This window comes from Zootoca vivipara, chromosome 11, assembly GCF_963506605.1.
Source record: "Zootoca vivipara chromosome 11, rZooViv1.1, whole genome shotgun sequence".
NCBI lineage: Eukaryota > Metazoa > Chordata > Lepidosauria > Squamata > Lacertidae > Zootoca > Zootoca vivipara.
Window position 1 is genome coordinate 37,717,151 of NC_083286.1, and position 16,841 is coordinate 37,733,991.

A 16,841-nucleotide genomic window follows, 5' to 3' on the forward strand; every position below is an offset into this window, starting at 1 on the left:
TAAATAACCTGCATTTCATAACTTTTTCCATCAATTGTGTTTTATGGATTCCCAATTACTCCCCAGAGCTTTCTCTCGGCTCTTCTCTTAGGAGACCAAAGTGTTTCTCCAAAATTTCAAACTTTAACTCTTACCTCTTCTAATCATTCCCAATAGGGATTCATTCACAGGCCCAAAATCTGACTGCAGATATATCAAACACACAGCTCTCTTTTTCTGAGGAAGAATCTACACAAAGGAACTGCTTGCAAAATGTCAACATGCACATCATTTAACATTCAGTGAACTCCTCAGGCCATCTCTGACTCAGAAACTAGGACATACAAGTCACATGATTGATTTAAATCAAAGACACAACCATGTATTAGGGCTTTGAAATACTTGTTACATGTTTACATCTGTGAAGTCCAGAGTAGAAGCTGAAACATCTCCAATAGAATTTAAGCACACAGGGGTATCTAATTTGTTTTCACAATGCTGTTGCACCAGCAGAGGCATCCACTAACCACTCATGAAAAAGGAGAAGTGTTTTCCTATTTTCCCTATACCCTGACAGCATCATGCCCAAGCACCACAGCAAATATGTTCCTTCCACAAACCAATCCCCCACTGCCAATCAAAACCCTTATGCTCATGCAAGGGTACCAACTGGCTTTCACCCAATTGATATCACCTATAGTATGTAATTAATTAACATTTTTAACATTTTTAATTATTGTTGTGTTGATATTTGTGTACAGGCATGGTCCTCACAATAAACGGTTTTGTTGTTGTTGGATATCACCTACTTGGCAGGGAAGAGCTGTAACTCAGCTGCACAGTTTCTGCTTTCTATGCAGAAGATCTCAACTCTCAAGTTCAATCGCCAGCATCTCCAGGTAAGACTGAGAAAGAACCAGGTCAAAAATCCTCAAGGGCCACTGTCTGTCGTATAAGCAATGCATAGATAGATTAATGGTATGACTTAGTAAAAGGTAGCTTTGTACAGTATGTTCCTACCTACATTTCCAACATGAATTCCAAACTTTGCTTTCAGAAACTCTTGCAGCCCAATCCAACACCATATGCAAATAGGACATTTGCAATACTCCTGTGGGGAATTGCATCACTAATGCAAAACTCCCGTTAGGTCCTATTTTGTCTCACCTGGTACAGCAAAGAGAAACGAGGTGCGAACTGAAATAATGACCATAGCTTGCACATCCATGGTGAGCCATGGCAAAACACCAGAGGCAAGGTATTTCTTACACAACTTATTCAACCTTCTAAAAAAGATGAAAATCACAAAGAGGGTGTGCCACACTTCAAAACCCTTAAGTGAAATGTAAAAAAACAGCCTGTGATTATTTTTGATTGCATAGTGTGTGTTTTTCCACACAGCTTCTGTACACAATATTACTTAAACACAGTTTACAAACTCTCCACATCCTTTGTCCCTACTTAGCTACTTGCTTACACAACCTAGGCGCCAAAGAATCTCTCAGGGTTTCTAAACCAGCCCTCTATATTCCAGGGTATTCTACCAACACCTCCCTTCAGTACTGAACATCTCAGGTCAATACTTCTAGGATTTTGGCACAAAACAGAACAAGTCTTACTGCTCACCTGACGCTTGTGAATTCTTACCTTATGAGAGCAGAATGGCTGCCGTATCCAAAACAGAAGAGACCTAGGTTGCAAATCCCAGGTTTTCCCAGGACAGAGATTCTCTTTCAGATCATTTCAGCTTTTGATTAATATCATGAATGCATAAACAAATCAAAGACTGGCAGTGAATCAAAGGATTCTTATCCCAAAACAAATATGAACAGATCTGAGTCTTTTCCCCATCCCGTGCCATTTAAAATATTGTCAACAAACACGTTTTAGTCTATGGTCTCATCAACTTTACCTGTTTGTGCACAATTTTAGGCATTATATTGCCGAGCTGGAACATGTGCAGAAGAGGGCAACCAAGATTATAAAGAGTCTGGAAACCAAGCCTTGTTAAAAACAGTTGAGGGAATTGGGTATGTTTGGTCTTGAGAAGACTGAAAGGTGATATGATGGGCATCTCCAGAGATCTGAAGGGCCACCACATGGAAGATGGAGAAAGTATGTTTTCTCCATTGTCCTTAAATCCCATAACAATGGATTTAAATTACAAGAAAGGAGATTCCAAGTAAACCTTAGGAAGAACTTTCTGATGGCAAGAGCTGCTTGTCAGTGGAATGGACTAACTCAGAAAGTGGTGGACCTTCAGTGGAGGATTTTAGACAGAGGCTGGATGGCCATCTCTCAGGTAGTCTTTAGCTGTGATTGGTACCTACTCGGAAGTTGAGAACATGATAAATTATGTCCTCGCTTAGGGCACCATATTACCAAAGTCCACCCCTGCTTGGGATCCCTTCCAATTCTGCAGCTCTATGATGCCATGAAAACAGGAGATTTGTCCATTTCCCATCTTAGTAAGCCTAAGGTATTATATATGTACTTTGCTTCACAAGAAATCTAAGTCTTAGAATATGAAAGCATATACAAACAAGTATGAGACTCTATTAGTGCACAAAAATGTATGCTTGTGTAGGAAAATTTTGTCCATGTGAATTCATCTTAAGTTGTGCAGCCCACAGCTTTGCTGTATAGAATAATATATCACATTTCATAATGGTTGCAGAAAATAGCCTGGCGCTTTGCACAAAGCAGAACACTTCTAAAACTGTTCTGAACAGAAAGTACAGTATGGTTTATGACTTTCACAACAAGAAAAAGATCACCATTTATATCAAACTCATAATTTAGATCAAATATGTAGCATAAAATGCCACCTAACATTTGGAACTTATGGTGACAGATTTTACATGTTGGATCTACTGCAATTCTAAAGGAATCCGGTATTTTTCGCTCCATAAGACACACTTTTCCCCTCCCAAAAAGGAAGGGGGAAAGTCTGTGTGTCCTATGGGGCGAATGCGAGAGCCAGAGCCCATGAAGAGCCAGAGCCCATGCAAAAGCCAGAGCCAGAGCCTAGGACAGGCATCCCCAAACTGCGGCCCTCCAGATGTTTTGGCCTACATCTCCCATGATCCCTAGCTAACAAGACCAGTGGTCGGGGAAGATGGGAATTGTAGTCCAAAACATCTAGAGGGCCGAAGTTTGGGGGTGCCTGGCCTAGGACAATTAAAGAAAGCAAAATATTTTTTTCTTGTTTTCCTCCTCTAAAAAACTAGGTGCGTCCTATGGTCAGGTACATCCTATGGAGCAAAAAAATACAGTATTTAAAATCAAGTGTTATTTATACTATTAAGTGGTTTAAAAGAAAAAAATGACTTTAAGGACAGGGGGGGAAGTGACGCTTTCTTAATGTGAATTTGTTTGCAGTTGTCTCATAGGGAGAAATCCTTTCTCTTGGGATGACATATTCTTCTTGCTGATAGAGGCAGAACATGGATTCTTCTAGCCATTTTATCAGAGGGAGGGTTTATCCCACCCTCCAGACCAACTGCCAAAGGAAGGAAAACTCCTCAACTCTCATCAATGATTTCACAGACATCCATGGACAGAAAACCACGATACAGGCCACTGAGCCACCCACTTAAAATTAAACTCGGTGAGAAATGAAACATTGGAGGGGGGCAATACAATGCAGAACCAACAGGAGAAAGGAGCCACTGATCAGGACACCCTGACACCAAGCGTGCAAAGTGCACACAGAAAGCACTAACATAATACGACCATGCTAATCCCATAAAAGAAGGGCAAGTAGAATGTATTTCATGAGATAACTGGAAACAGAAAATCATGGTAAGAAAATTTCCACCCCACCCCACCCCCATGCCATGTTTGTATCGAGAGGATTTCTGTTTCTTGTAATATATTAGAGTCATAGGATCCAAGGTGGGTGGGTGGGTGGGATTAAGCAGCCCTTCTGCAGAACCTTCAATTTTATCGCTTGGCAAAAATATGGAGGAAACCCAAGTGGATGCCTGACAGATAGCCACAATAGTAAATTTTTTCTTAAAGGCAGCTGAAGAAGACTACTCCACCCCAAGAGAATGGGTGGGCTCATATTGTCCCCTACCCCAGTGGCATTTCCCCCAATGTTTGTAAATCAGTTTATTTCTTGCAAAACACTTAGAGGCTTTGCTATGATCAAGTGGTATGGAAATTTTGTTAAAAATAAATAAATTCTATGTACCCTTAAGTGGAGACCTCCTTAAAATCATAAAGAGATACGAGACAGAGCCACTTTCTTCCCTAAGGAAAAAAGATGGAAATACACCCCCCCCTTCCCTAAATTCAGCAGTTCCGTTCAAAGAGAAGCAGAGAATACCACAAACATCTATCATGTTGCATACTCTTTACTGGGCTTGCAAAGGGTTTGGAGAAAATGTGGGCAGAAGAACCTCCTGTGACCTGTGAAATACTGAATTAATCCTAGAAACAAAAGATGGATCTGAGCACCACTACTTCCTGATGTACAATACGTAATGGGATCGCAGGAGTTTGAAGACCCTTCACATAGATTTAATAGCCAGCATGAATACCAATTTTAAAGTCAGGATCTTGAGGGCACATGTGGCCATAGGCCTGAAAGGCCATGGGTGCTTTTAGCACCCAGTTCAGATTCCATTTAGGGAACTGTGAACCACAGACAGTTTCTGCTGCCCCACCCCCTTGAGGAAGTGCTAAAATAGTGGTGTGGAAGGACAGTGCATTCCTTCCCATGCTGTCAAAAATGCGGTTCCAGAACGTGTCCTGACACTTAAAGGTATTAGTGTATCACAAAACTGGGAGAGGGACCTATACAAGAACAGATATTTCCTGAGATAATCAGAGTCAAATGGTTTAGAAGTCAAAACCAGTGACATGAATTGGGCCCAGAAACGACGATTCCCCCCCCCCCAGGACAGGACAGGATCCATTCCAGAGGTCCGGTCAGATCCTGAGGTTTCCGCAACCTGAGGACCACTTCTTTGCATGCGCAGGCCACTTCTGCGAATGCTGCATAACCCGGTAAAATACTTCCAGGTGTGCCGTGCGCACATCCCGAAGTTTACGTAACCAGAGGGTTACATAAACGGAGGTACGACTGTACATCAGAAATGACTTGTCCCAAGTAAACTAATACTCTGGGTACTCTGAACTCCTGCTATCTATATCCAGCCAGTCTATCACATTTCCTCTTAAAATTGACTTCTTTGAGACAATATACAAAGGGGCATAAACCTAAGTTCTAGTTACTAAATATGTAGAAAATCAAAGTAATCTGGAACTATCTGCATATGGTAGTTCTGATGTCAAATGGACACCAAATATGTTTAAAATATTCATGGAAAAGGCTCAAGAAGAAATTTAGAGTTTTCCATTTTGCTAGAAGCACTTCATTCTTATTTGTACATAGAAATTTCAGGTGATGTCATTTACTGAAATGCTTTAGAGTACATTCTGTTTTATTCTCTAGTGTAATGTCAGATTCAGCAAGTTTGCAATCAAAGTTTTTAGTCCCTGGCAGCCAGCTAGAATTGAATGTTGGCAGGCTCTCAATTGACAGGCTCCTACTGAGGTGCCATTGAACCATTAAAGAATAGTGCTGAAATGAAGCTGCTGGGATCTGATTATTTTTAAAGGAATGGCAAATGCTTAAAAAGATCCATGTGGTTTCAAGTTAGACTTTTAACTTTTCAACGAGACAACTAATGTCAACTTTGAAGGCAATGAAAGAACCTATATTTAAATAATGTGAGATAGGACTGTGTGAAATTTCCAGTTATATTCACAGCTAAACCTATGGTTTTCAAACAAACATAAAAGAACAGAAAATCCAAGAAAAGAGTAAGAAATACACAATGCATACCTAAAGACATTTTAACCTTACTCACAAGGCTGACTCATGGGGTATCAAGGTTGTTGGTGTAAAGTTGTACATGAACCAGAAATCTGAAATTTTGCACACGTGTCATCCAAGACAATAAAAACGTGTCACATTCCAATATGAGGAGATATAATGCAAAATGTTTAAGATAAAGAAACATTATCTAGAAATTGGAATTCCAGCACAGAGGAAGCCAAGCCAGGAATAGATTCAAAGGCTCAAACCGCTTGGCTTTGCTTACTAGTCTAACCAACCATTTATGGTTTCCATGGACCAGTCTCTTCTCTCACCTTAACTCTTATCCAGGTTGCTACAGAATCAGCATTGAAAGCAATTATATGTAGCCACAATAGAGGCATTAGAGCAGCACAGGCCAATTGTTTAAAAGGCAGGTGATGTTTCTGCTCAATAGTTGTCAAAAGGCGGCAACAGTAATTATTGTAAATTTAATAGCTTAAACTAACTTGCTTCTATCAATGTTTGAGAAGAAGTTAGGGAAGAGCAGAGGCACAAATCAGAAGGAAGCTGTGAATGGAGATGAAAAAGCTAGTCAATATTTGTTAGCCCTAATAGGAACTATCATTGTTGTACAATGCCAAAGCTTTTTTGCCCTGGGTGTAATCTTTTCCGTGTTTAGGGCTGCCTCTACGTTCAATTATTTTATTTGTTTTACAGATTTATACAAAAATAACATAAAGGCATTCCCCTCAGAACTGCTTCAGTCCTTAATACTAGATGTTACCAAAGTCTTTCCGCAGTTGTTGTTTTTTAATGAAGACAGATAAACAAGAAGTTTTAACTATAGTAACATTTGCAAATGCTTGTATACACAAAAAGTATATTGCTTTTAAATCTACACTCTCAGAGAACTCCAAAGGGTTGATGAGTCTGACCTTCCCTTTGCGGAAGTCATGATGCTTCAGGCAAGGCTTGTTCCTTTATAGATCTTATAATTCCAAAGTTAGTAACACTAAATATTCCTATCCACAAAATGCTACTCCTACATCCCTATATTTCTTTACATTTCAAACACTGCATCCCACTTTTCTTCCACATACAATCCAAACCATGGTGATTAATCAAAACAATGAAAATAGTAAATAAAAATACAACAGAATAAGGAAAGAACATAGGAAGAGAACTCCCTTTGCTGCAACCTCCTACAAATCACATAGATGTGCAATGCATGTTACCAACTAACTAGTCAGTGAGAGGGAACCCTGAATTACTGAAGCCTCAGATACTGGGGTTATCTCATATAATTAAGATAGCCAGAAGTGAGAAGGATGATGACAGGAGAGTGTTCTTTCAACTATAGCACCCCATCAGTTGAACACCTCCACAGAAAAGCTCACCTGGTGCCCTACCATGTCATATTTTCAATGCTAGGTCCTAAAGATTTTTGGTCTCCTGCACCCTGCCAATCTTCTGAATTTTCTTTAGAGTGTTTTGGTTTTATAATTATACGTGCGGTTTTACCTGTCTGATTTAACCATACAGGAACTTGTGCTTATATAAAATCCATGTACAATAGATGAGAATTATGAGCTGGATCTTGGAAAGGTCAAGGGTACAAAAGTATTTGTTCCTTACAAAAAAATAATTCTGCATATAGTAAAGCACGTTTTATTATACCAAATTCAGTTTGCCTATGACGTGTAATCGCATTCATCATGAAAACAATTAAATCCACTTAAAATGTTCTTTGATTTAGGGCAATTTCTTCTTTATCATTTTCTCCTATCTAAATCTCCACAGGCTCTTGCTCCATTGTTCCCTATTTCTGAGCCAAATAATGAAAAGACTAACATTTTAAAAAAATGCAGGATCAACAGGTCAGGGCATAGGACAAGACAAAAACTATATGAAGAGAAGCAGTCTACCAGATATACAAAGAGACTGGAAAAAACATCATTGAAGCACCACATAAAATAAGATTGGCAGGTGGTCTGCTTTATTTCTTTTTGACTTCTTCCTGCTTGCTGTTTCCGCCCAATTTTGTCAGGTTCATCTATTGGGTCTTGTTAGTGATTGCTAGAGACCTTTTACCTGCAGGGTATTCTTTTCTTTTAATAATGATACGCTTCTCCAGGAACACATATGCTGCACAAAGGAAGAGGTGAAGTGAGAAATATAGAATGTGCACTAAAAATCCACTGTGTTCTTTCTTTGGCTTCTCAGCTGCCCTTTTCAGGTTGATAGGAATTTCTGACATGTTGATTTGCATTCCCTAGATCATATCCTGTTACTCTAAAGAACAATTTATTTCCAGATAATAGTGTTCAAAAGCAGGCACAAATTTTGTCACATTGTGTTTCATGCTAAGAGGTAGTACTGGTATTGCAGCAATAAATATTCCCATTATTCATTCAGTTGTCCGCATAATCCACAACCAAAAAATGTTGCAATAGAGACAACCAGGGCAGGCTCAATCGCTAAACAAGTGCCTGCTGGAAGCAGCAAATTAGGAATGTTGGCACACTCCTTTACATAAGAGGGTCAAGCATGTATAGGTCTTGTCAGCACACCAATCTCCTAAGAGAAGAACTGTGTGCCAAAGGAACACAGAGAGTGTAGGTAAGCAGAGGATGGAGAGGATGGCTGAGAGGCTTCTTAATCACACACCAAACAGAATTCACATTCTTCTTTTTTCTCCTTCACTAATACTGCAGCAGGAAGGTCATCTGGTACAGAAGCTCTCTTCTGGTATTTCTGATGCTACATTTTAGCATTACATGATTGAAAGGAGCTCTGCAATATGATGCCGATACTGAGAGAATTAACAAAGCTTTTTAAGTGACAAAGGCCCCTTCCAGGCTGGCAATCCTATTCTGTCTTCCTGTCAAAAGACGTCTGCATTCACTACTAGTACATCACCACCCTCTTTCTTTTTCTTCTCCATTAACTGGACACTCTCCTCAGTTTGTGCTTTATCCCTATTTCATGCCCCCATCCTCCATCCTTCCACTCACTGCGGCATGATTTCAAGCTTAATTTCTCCTACTTCCTCTCAAATTCCAATCAAGAACTTTGCATAAGAAGCTCACTGAAAGTGAAACTAATAATGTTATCCTTTACTATCCCCAACGTATTATAATTTAAAAGTGCTTGCCAAAGGGCTGGCCTCATCTAGTTTAAGATTAAGAGTAGCGAAGCTTCTGTGCAAAATTGCAAAAACTTTGGAACTACTGTCCATTTTAAGATGTAGCTACTATAGCTGACCTGTTTACTATATCACAAGTTACTAAACTTGATTTCATAAGCAGAGTAGAATAATATTCATTTTTAGAAGCTGGCAATAATTTAGCTAATCAATTATATATAGTCATACCTTGGTTGCCGAACGCCTTGGAACTCATACGTTTTGGCTCCTGAATGATCAAAAACCGCAAGTGAGTGTTCCGGTTTTCGAACAATTTTTGGAAATCCAGCGCAACTTCCGCAGCTTCCAATTGGCTGCAGGAAACTCCTGCAGCCAATTGGAAGCCGCATCTTGGTTTTTGAACAGTTCCAAAAGTCAAACGGACTCCCAGAATGCATTCTGTTCAAGAACTAAGGTACGACTGTATACAAAAATAAGTCACCATAATTAAAATTATCATTTTACTGCTCTTAAAGCTATTACAAAAGCAACTGAGAAACATTGAGAAACATAATCTGAATGTCTGCAGATATCAAAATATCTATTCTGGGAAGTTCTGGGAATGACTATTTCTTCTATGAACCACTTTTGTTGATTTACCCATATATACAATTGTGGATATTTTCACAAGTTATTCTGAAATAGTAGGAACATTAGGGGAATTCCATCAACAAGCATAAACTAGAAAATTTCTATTTACAACCAGGTTGGCTTACAACTGCTTTCTTATAAGTAATTAAGGAGAATTATTATAAGAATCATGATTCACCCTTAAAAGAACTAGAAGGGCCATATCTCAGTGGTAGAGCATCTGCTTTGCATAAAAAACCTTCCAGATCCACTACCCAGCATCTCTAAATAGGGCTGTGAATGTTCCCAATCTGAAACCCTGAGACTGGTCCTGCCCATCAGTGTAGACAGAACTGAGCTGGATGGGCAAATGTCTGACTTTGTATGTTTACACTATATAGTTCACACTATATGTTTGCATGACTGTTGTCTTTCTCCATGGAGTTTTCTTGGCAGGGATACTGGAGTGGCTTGCCAGTTCCTTCTCCAGGTAGATCACATTTAGTCAAAACTCTCCACTATGACCTGTCCATCTTGGGTGGCCCTGCACGGCATAGCTCATAGCTTCTCTGAGTTATTCAAGCCCCTGGCAGTGATCCATGAAAGAGTGCCTGGCATGCTCTGGTCCATGGGGTCACAAAGAGTCGGACACGACTAAAGAACAACAACATATGTTTGCATAATGTCGATAGTGTTACTTGAGCCATATTTCCACCCCAGACAAAATCTAGTATCTTCTTCCTGATTTCAAGATATTCTTTCATAAAGGATTTTCTCACTTGCTAATCTACATTTTTAATTGTCTGCATCTGTTAACTATAGTTGATTTCTCATTTACTTATCATGGACTTAAGAACAGTCAATCAACTCTAAGAGATTTTACTGGCTGCCTAATCGCTAAAAGAAGAGGCAAATTCTATGTTACACAGCTGATCATTCTGAAAACAGTACTTTGCTGCTTTTGCTACTTCCTTACGATTTGTAAAGCAAGCAGTACAGGTACATGCAGGTACTCCCTGCTAATGACTAATTCTGCTAGACTATTATCACAAACCTATTCAACACTATTGGGTCAATATTGCAATTTCAAACAGGCAGGCAATGCAGTTTGGGCAATTGTCTCTAACCACATTTTTTCCACTGTGACACAAATCCAAAATCAGATATTTAATCTGTAGAGTTAAACAAAGTTAACAATAGAAAAATACAGACTTCTGCATAAAAAATATAATACTGTCCCATTGTTCTTTTATTGTTTGGCTGTAGTGAGAGGATTTCATTCTATTTCCTACCTTTATCTCTTCTTCCCCAAGGTAATCCAATAATCCACACTCAAAATCACCGATAAACAGGCCAATTACAAACCCTTATCAACTTCTGGGAAACCTGTCAGAATGAGCCTCAAGCAAAAAGAAGCTTAACAATTCCTATTAAGTTGTATGCATTTGGAGTCTTCTGTTCAGCACCTCATCTGATGGTATCAGCTGCTTTCCATCCAACACAAAATGAGGTTTATGATCATTATGTGGAAAACCTGCAACAGCCTGATTTTTCTATGTGTGAAAACTGATTGAGATAATAGAACAAAATGGTCCCATGCAAAATTTTCACCGATTATATTATGGCATATTTCATTAAAATGAGATTCAGTAAAAGATAAAAAAAAAAAACCAACACTGGTACAATTGTACTGTGTTCCAAAACCCTCAACCATATTTGTTAAGTAAACTCTACTATTCCCACAACAGTTTTTACCCACATGCACAGTAGAGCTTCTAACATATAAAAGTAAACTCACGGCAAGGATAGTATCAAAGTTACGTCTTCAGTTAATAAATGTGATGTTACAATGTTCCAAAGCCATAATATTGAAAAGGATTTCCTTGTCAGATATTATTTTGTTCCCACACTCATAACATTCAACTTCAAATGTTAATTACAGCAACAGCTTGGTTCTGCTTTATTTCTGAAAAGTACATGTAAGATATGTGGCACTTAAAGCAAAAACAAAAAATATGAAGACTACATGTTCTCATCATTAATACAATAAATAGCGGGTAAAGTTGTCTGTTTCAAAACAAAAATGGACAACTACTAATGATGGTCCTCAACTTGTGCCAATTTTTTTCCAAGAGAACATAGTCATCATTACTTGAGAAATTAGGTATAATGCACAAGGAGGCAACATGCACCAGAGCTAAGCTGACAAGCAATTTTAGTTTTGTTTTCACTTGCATTTTCTGACCTCAAGTTTTGTGTGAACACTTTTGACTGCACCTTCAAATATGCCCTTTATTTATATGGTGAAAAATTCACCAAAAGCTGGCTTTTAAGGCTCCTGGGAACTGTATGTATTGCTGAGGTTGCCTACATGAGACCAGAGCCAGTTCTGCCATTTAGGCAACAGTCCCCAAGGCAACTGCCCCACGGGTCCCCTGGTCTGCCTTGCTGGCAGCATGGAAGTGGTGCCAGCATCAGTGCTGATTATGGCTAAAATTTTGCCCAAAATCATGTGAGATCTTGCTGGTGCTGCTTCTCCACCAGCAGCGAAGGCGGTAGTGAGGGAGAAGAAGAAGTTCCAGTGGCAGCAAGGCAAGGCGGCACTTCCTGTTTTGCCTCAAGTGGCAGAACGGAACACACTGCCCTTGCATAGGACAATACAGGGAAACACCAAAGCCTTGGGGACAGGAGTGCTGAACGAGCCCTGTGTGTTTTAGAACAAGTTGTCAGACGTTCCTGAAAAAATGATCTAAACCTGAATCCAACATCATTTATATGTTTTAAAACAAGGAGATCATTAAAGTACATTGAAGATTTGTGGAATTTCTCAGAAGTCCCTCTATATATTCTGTAGAACCCTTCAAGTCAGCTGCTGGCTATCATTTTCTTTAAAAACCACCACCTTGGGACAGGAAACAGCAGGCATCAGTGTGGGGGATGTGCTATTCCCCCCCATCACTACATTTGAGGCACTAGGGGAAAAGAAAAACTGCAGCCTCTAGCTTCCTGAAGAAGGTTCACTACTGCCTTAAAAACAGCAACAAAAATCAAAATCAAAAATAGACCCATTCAGACTACAGACATCCATTTTACCCAAGCATTGTAAAGAAAAGTATACAACTTAAAAGCACAAAAAGTAACACAGGCCTTAAAAATTAACTGCTTAAAATGTACTTTGACTGCAATTCTATGCACACTTACATGGCATTTAACAAAGTGTGACTTACTGAACTTATTGAACAAAGTGGGACTTAGTTCTGAATAAACATGCCTAGACTTATGCAGTTAGACAAATAAAGTCAAGACACACAATTTTACCCAATGCAATTATTATTAACCATGAGGTGTCAGTATATTTAACTCATTAATTTTCCAAACCAATACAAATGAATGCTTGCAAGGCTCTAACAATCCATACCTTGATTCTTTAAATATTATATTAGCTAGCCTCACTTGGAATTAGTTTAATTTTTATGCTACTTTATTTTTGGCATCAATATTAAGGTAAAATTGAATCCATCTATGTACGTGTCTCTCTCAGCTATTTTTTGAAATTCCAAACAAAACGAGTCCAAAGGAACATATCCTATACTTGATTCATTTCTAATTTATTTTTTAATTGATAGCCTTATTGATACCCAGAATTCTTGAATAATGATTTCCTACTATTAACTAATACCAGAATAAGCATTCAGTGAAGTACAAGGACATGGCGCATTGGTTTACAATGTTAGCTTTTTTGTGCACAATCAACTGCCACAGTTAACCTTCATTTCATTGGCCACTGAGAGAAGGAAGACATATTGAAAAACTGTCAAGCCCTATGCAGAGCGCATTGAACAAAATAAAAAGAAGAAATTTCAACTACTTACAAACTTCCCCTTCTTGGAAGGCTCAGTTCCTTCTGCAAATGAAGAAAAGGGTAATTATAAAATTAATTCTAAACATACAATAAGAATATTTTTCAATCATTTACATTTACCTAAAACGCCAGACACCTTATTCTAGACTAAGATTTATGTTTTTAAAACTACATTAGTTCTTTGTGTACAAAGTTGAAAATTGCCTTAGTGATTGCCTCTTAACTTTGTTATACAGTATATGAAACTCTAGTACTGTACTTAATTCTGCAATCAGAAACCCCACTCAATGCCAAATCTCTGGGAGCAGCAGCAACTGTATAGTTAACTTCAGCAAATTCTTGGCATCTAATTACCAGGAAACAGGCAGTTTTCCATTAATAATAAAATAGAGCTCAGGCAGTTTTCAGTCAGACTCACCTTCATGGCATGTAAAACAGGTCCTTACAAAACATTCTATACTTTATTTAAACCCTTAATGCAGGACTATAGGATGAAGCCCAACTTAACTGTCCATGGCAGAAAGGTTATTTCCATCCACACAGAAGGCTTTAATCCAGAGGAGGGAAGAAGAGTTGGGGTAATTTTCATCTATTTCCCCCTGTATATGTTCCACAGTACTCCACAGCAGCTTCTAACTCTTCAGAGGAGATTTTTGGAAGTTGCAAGGGACTGCAGGGGAGAGGGTGAATTGGCACAGTATGATCTCCCCCACCAGCAGGAGCATTACCTGGATGGAAACTCCAATCCAGAGATGCTCACACTAGCAAAAGCAAAAGGCCAGGATCTAAGACTATATATTTAACACTCCCACAATATAGGCTTACAGCACAGTGATAGAAAATGTATAGCTCTTGCTGTTGCTGAAGCCACATTTTAAGTATATTTGCTCATCTTTGTTGAATTTCGAAACCTGAATTCAACATCAGATGTATCATTTAAAACAAGAAAGTCATCAGGATACATTGGCGATGAGTGGCAGTTCTAAAAAGTAATTTTTCTCACCTTAAAGTTATTATACACAAACACACACCTCATTTGAATTCCAGCACAGCAAATGCTATTTAAACATAAACTAAAATAAAACATGACAGAAAGAGCAAACTAAAAATACATTGGTAAAGTTTCTTTCCAAGTTCTATTTTTAAGTTGATTTCTTCATATTTTTCATTTATGCATTATAGTTCGGAATATCAAAAATAAAAGCTGAGTGATTGTACGCTTGAAAGCATTCAATACACTCACACAGTAACAAATGTCTAGTTTATTTCCTTCCCTCTTTTCATACCTACTGTATATAAATGAAGGATTCCCAGTTCCCATCTTATAAAGAATTAATGCCTGAATTTATTTATTTTCTTGCAAACCACGACCATCCTATTCTTTTTTCTTTTGTTACAGGTAGGTAGCCGTGTTGGTCTGACGTAGTCAAAACAAAATTAAAAAATTCCTTCCAGCAGCACCTTAGAGCTCATACCAATGACAAACTTAGTTGGTCTCTAAGATGCTGCTGGAAGGTGCATAAATTTAAACAAAACTAAACATATATTTTTATTTTTCATATTTATTTTTTATTATATTTTAAAAGTATACCTATTCAGTAAAAGCATATAGTGCTAATAAAGAGGATATGGGAAAGCTGCAATAATTTTTCACAATTGTTACATTATTTCATCACAGTTGTACAGTCTAATCCAGGCATCCCCAAACTGCGGCCCTCCAGATGTTTTGGCCTACAACTCCCATGATCCCTAGCTAACAGGACCAGTGGTCAGGGAAGATGGGAATTGTAGTCCAAAACATATGGAGGGCCGAAGTTTGGGGGTGCCTGGTCTAATCTGAGAAGACTTAGTTGAATGCCACCCATTGTGCCATGGGGGGGGGGCAGACCTCAAGTGCCTTTATCTGATTAAATGTTTATTCAGCACCATAATTAAAAATCAGGTTTATTTAATGTTAAGAAGTTCAAAAGGAAGCAACTTTCTGATTGTCACAAAGGCCAGTCATCTAGCACAGGGCATATACTCCCGTTAGCTACAAAACAGGATTAATATGTTTCCTCCCGAGCTCAATCTGATGGGATAAAATTGTACTTCTGTTCAAAGCACTTGAAATACATTTCACAGTAGGCTCACTGCTAACAATTTTTATGCCTGGCCACACCCAAATTTCCTCTTAGTGTTGCATGACATAATCTTTGGGTAACAAAAGTACAGAAATGTTACCACAATCTGGCTCTCTGAATGCAACATCATTATTATTATTTATCTTGCTATCCAAGTTTTTCTCTCTCGTTAGCTGTAAATAATCTCATGTAATATTAAGAGGATTTTAAAAAACCTTGATGTAGCTGAGGGAAATATGCATAGGCTAACTGTTTCAGCAGTTCTTCGCTGCATTAACCTTTTAAAAAGCCTTGTTGGCCTTGAACTGTGGAGTTTGTGCCTGCTTACAATTACAAACTTAGAGAATAGATTGGCAGACCAATTATATAAATCATGTTGCAATTGTAGAGCCCTCCTGAAATTTTGAGTGCTCTCTTATTCATGTAATTTGCTTTTCTGTATTGATTTGAATGTCACTATATACTAGAGGGGTGCATGGGGTGTGAGGGGAGGGGCTCTACGTCTGGTGTGGGGCACATTGTGCTCCTTCTGGGGTTGTTTGTCCACTTTTCCACCCTGCACTCAGTTCTCACTTGTGGCTCCTAGAAGCTGTCAGCATGCAACAGTGGCCACACTCTGGGAAATGGTTTTGACTGGTAAGATAAACCAAGTAAGGGTAGTTGATGAGTTTCAACCCCTTGTTGAGTTAGGTACTTCCCCTGTATGCGAAGACAGGCTCTGGCAGATTGAGCAGACGAAACCAATAGTGGGTCAAATAGCTAAGAAAGCAGTTTCTCCATGTGTTGTGGAGGGAAGGGGGGCAAATGGGGCTAATCAACTTGGCAAGGTAGCCTCTGATCCGAAACCTCAGATATCTTCAGAAGAAGAAAAGGCTGAAGAGTAAACCCTACACAAATCCGGAGTGGAGTTTCTAAGATGGTTGGATGGGGTCTTGTATGCCTCATCCTGGCAACTCCTGCAGCCAAGATGGTGCCAAACATATTGCTCTGCTTTCCTTTGGACCACATCAGTGAGGCCAAGAGTGGAGTCTTTGTCATCTGCACAGCCCAGGACCTCCATACACACTGCCCAGGCTTGTGCCCCAGGGAGGTCACTTCAGTGCTGCTAATGCATTGGTCTGACTTCACCCCCAGAGGCACACTCCCATGTCTCCCAAGACAGATGCCAACAACAGTATACTAGAGAATGCAGTATACAAGAAATGGAAGCAGAAACTGCCAATGTTCACTTATTCATCCCATGTCTGTAATGGAAATCAACCCAGTAAATATGATCAGTATTCACTTTTG

The 16,841-nt window shown here is 39.0% G+C and overlaps 1 protein-coding gene across 8 annotated transcripts in view; it reads right to left on the reverse strand.

The window, feature by feature from the left end:
• Window positions 1–16,841, reverse strand: part of MAST4 (microtubule associated serine/threonine kinase family member 4) — a 216,539-nt gene that overhangs the window by 117,379 nt on the left and 82,319 nt on the right. For all 8 annotated transcript variants that reach the window (XM_035099909.2, XM_060280257.1, XM_035099907.2 and 5 more), the window contains one exon: window positions 13,439–13,470. In XM_035099909.2, coding sequence (XP_034955800.2) covers window positions 13,439–13,470 — 32 coding nt within the window. The remainder of the gene's footprint in view (window positions 1–13,438; window positions 13,471–16,841) is intronic.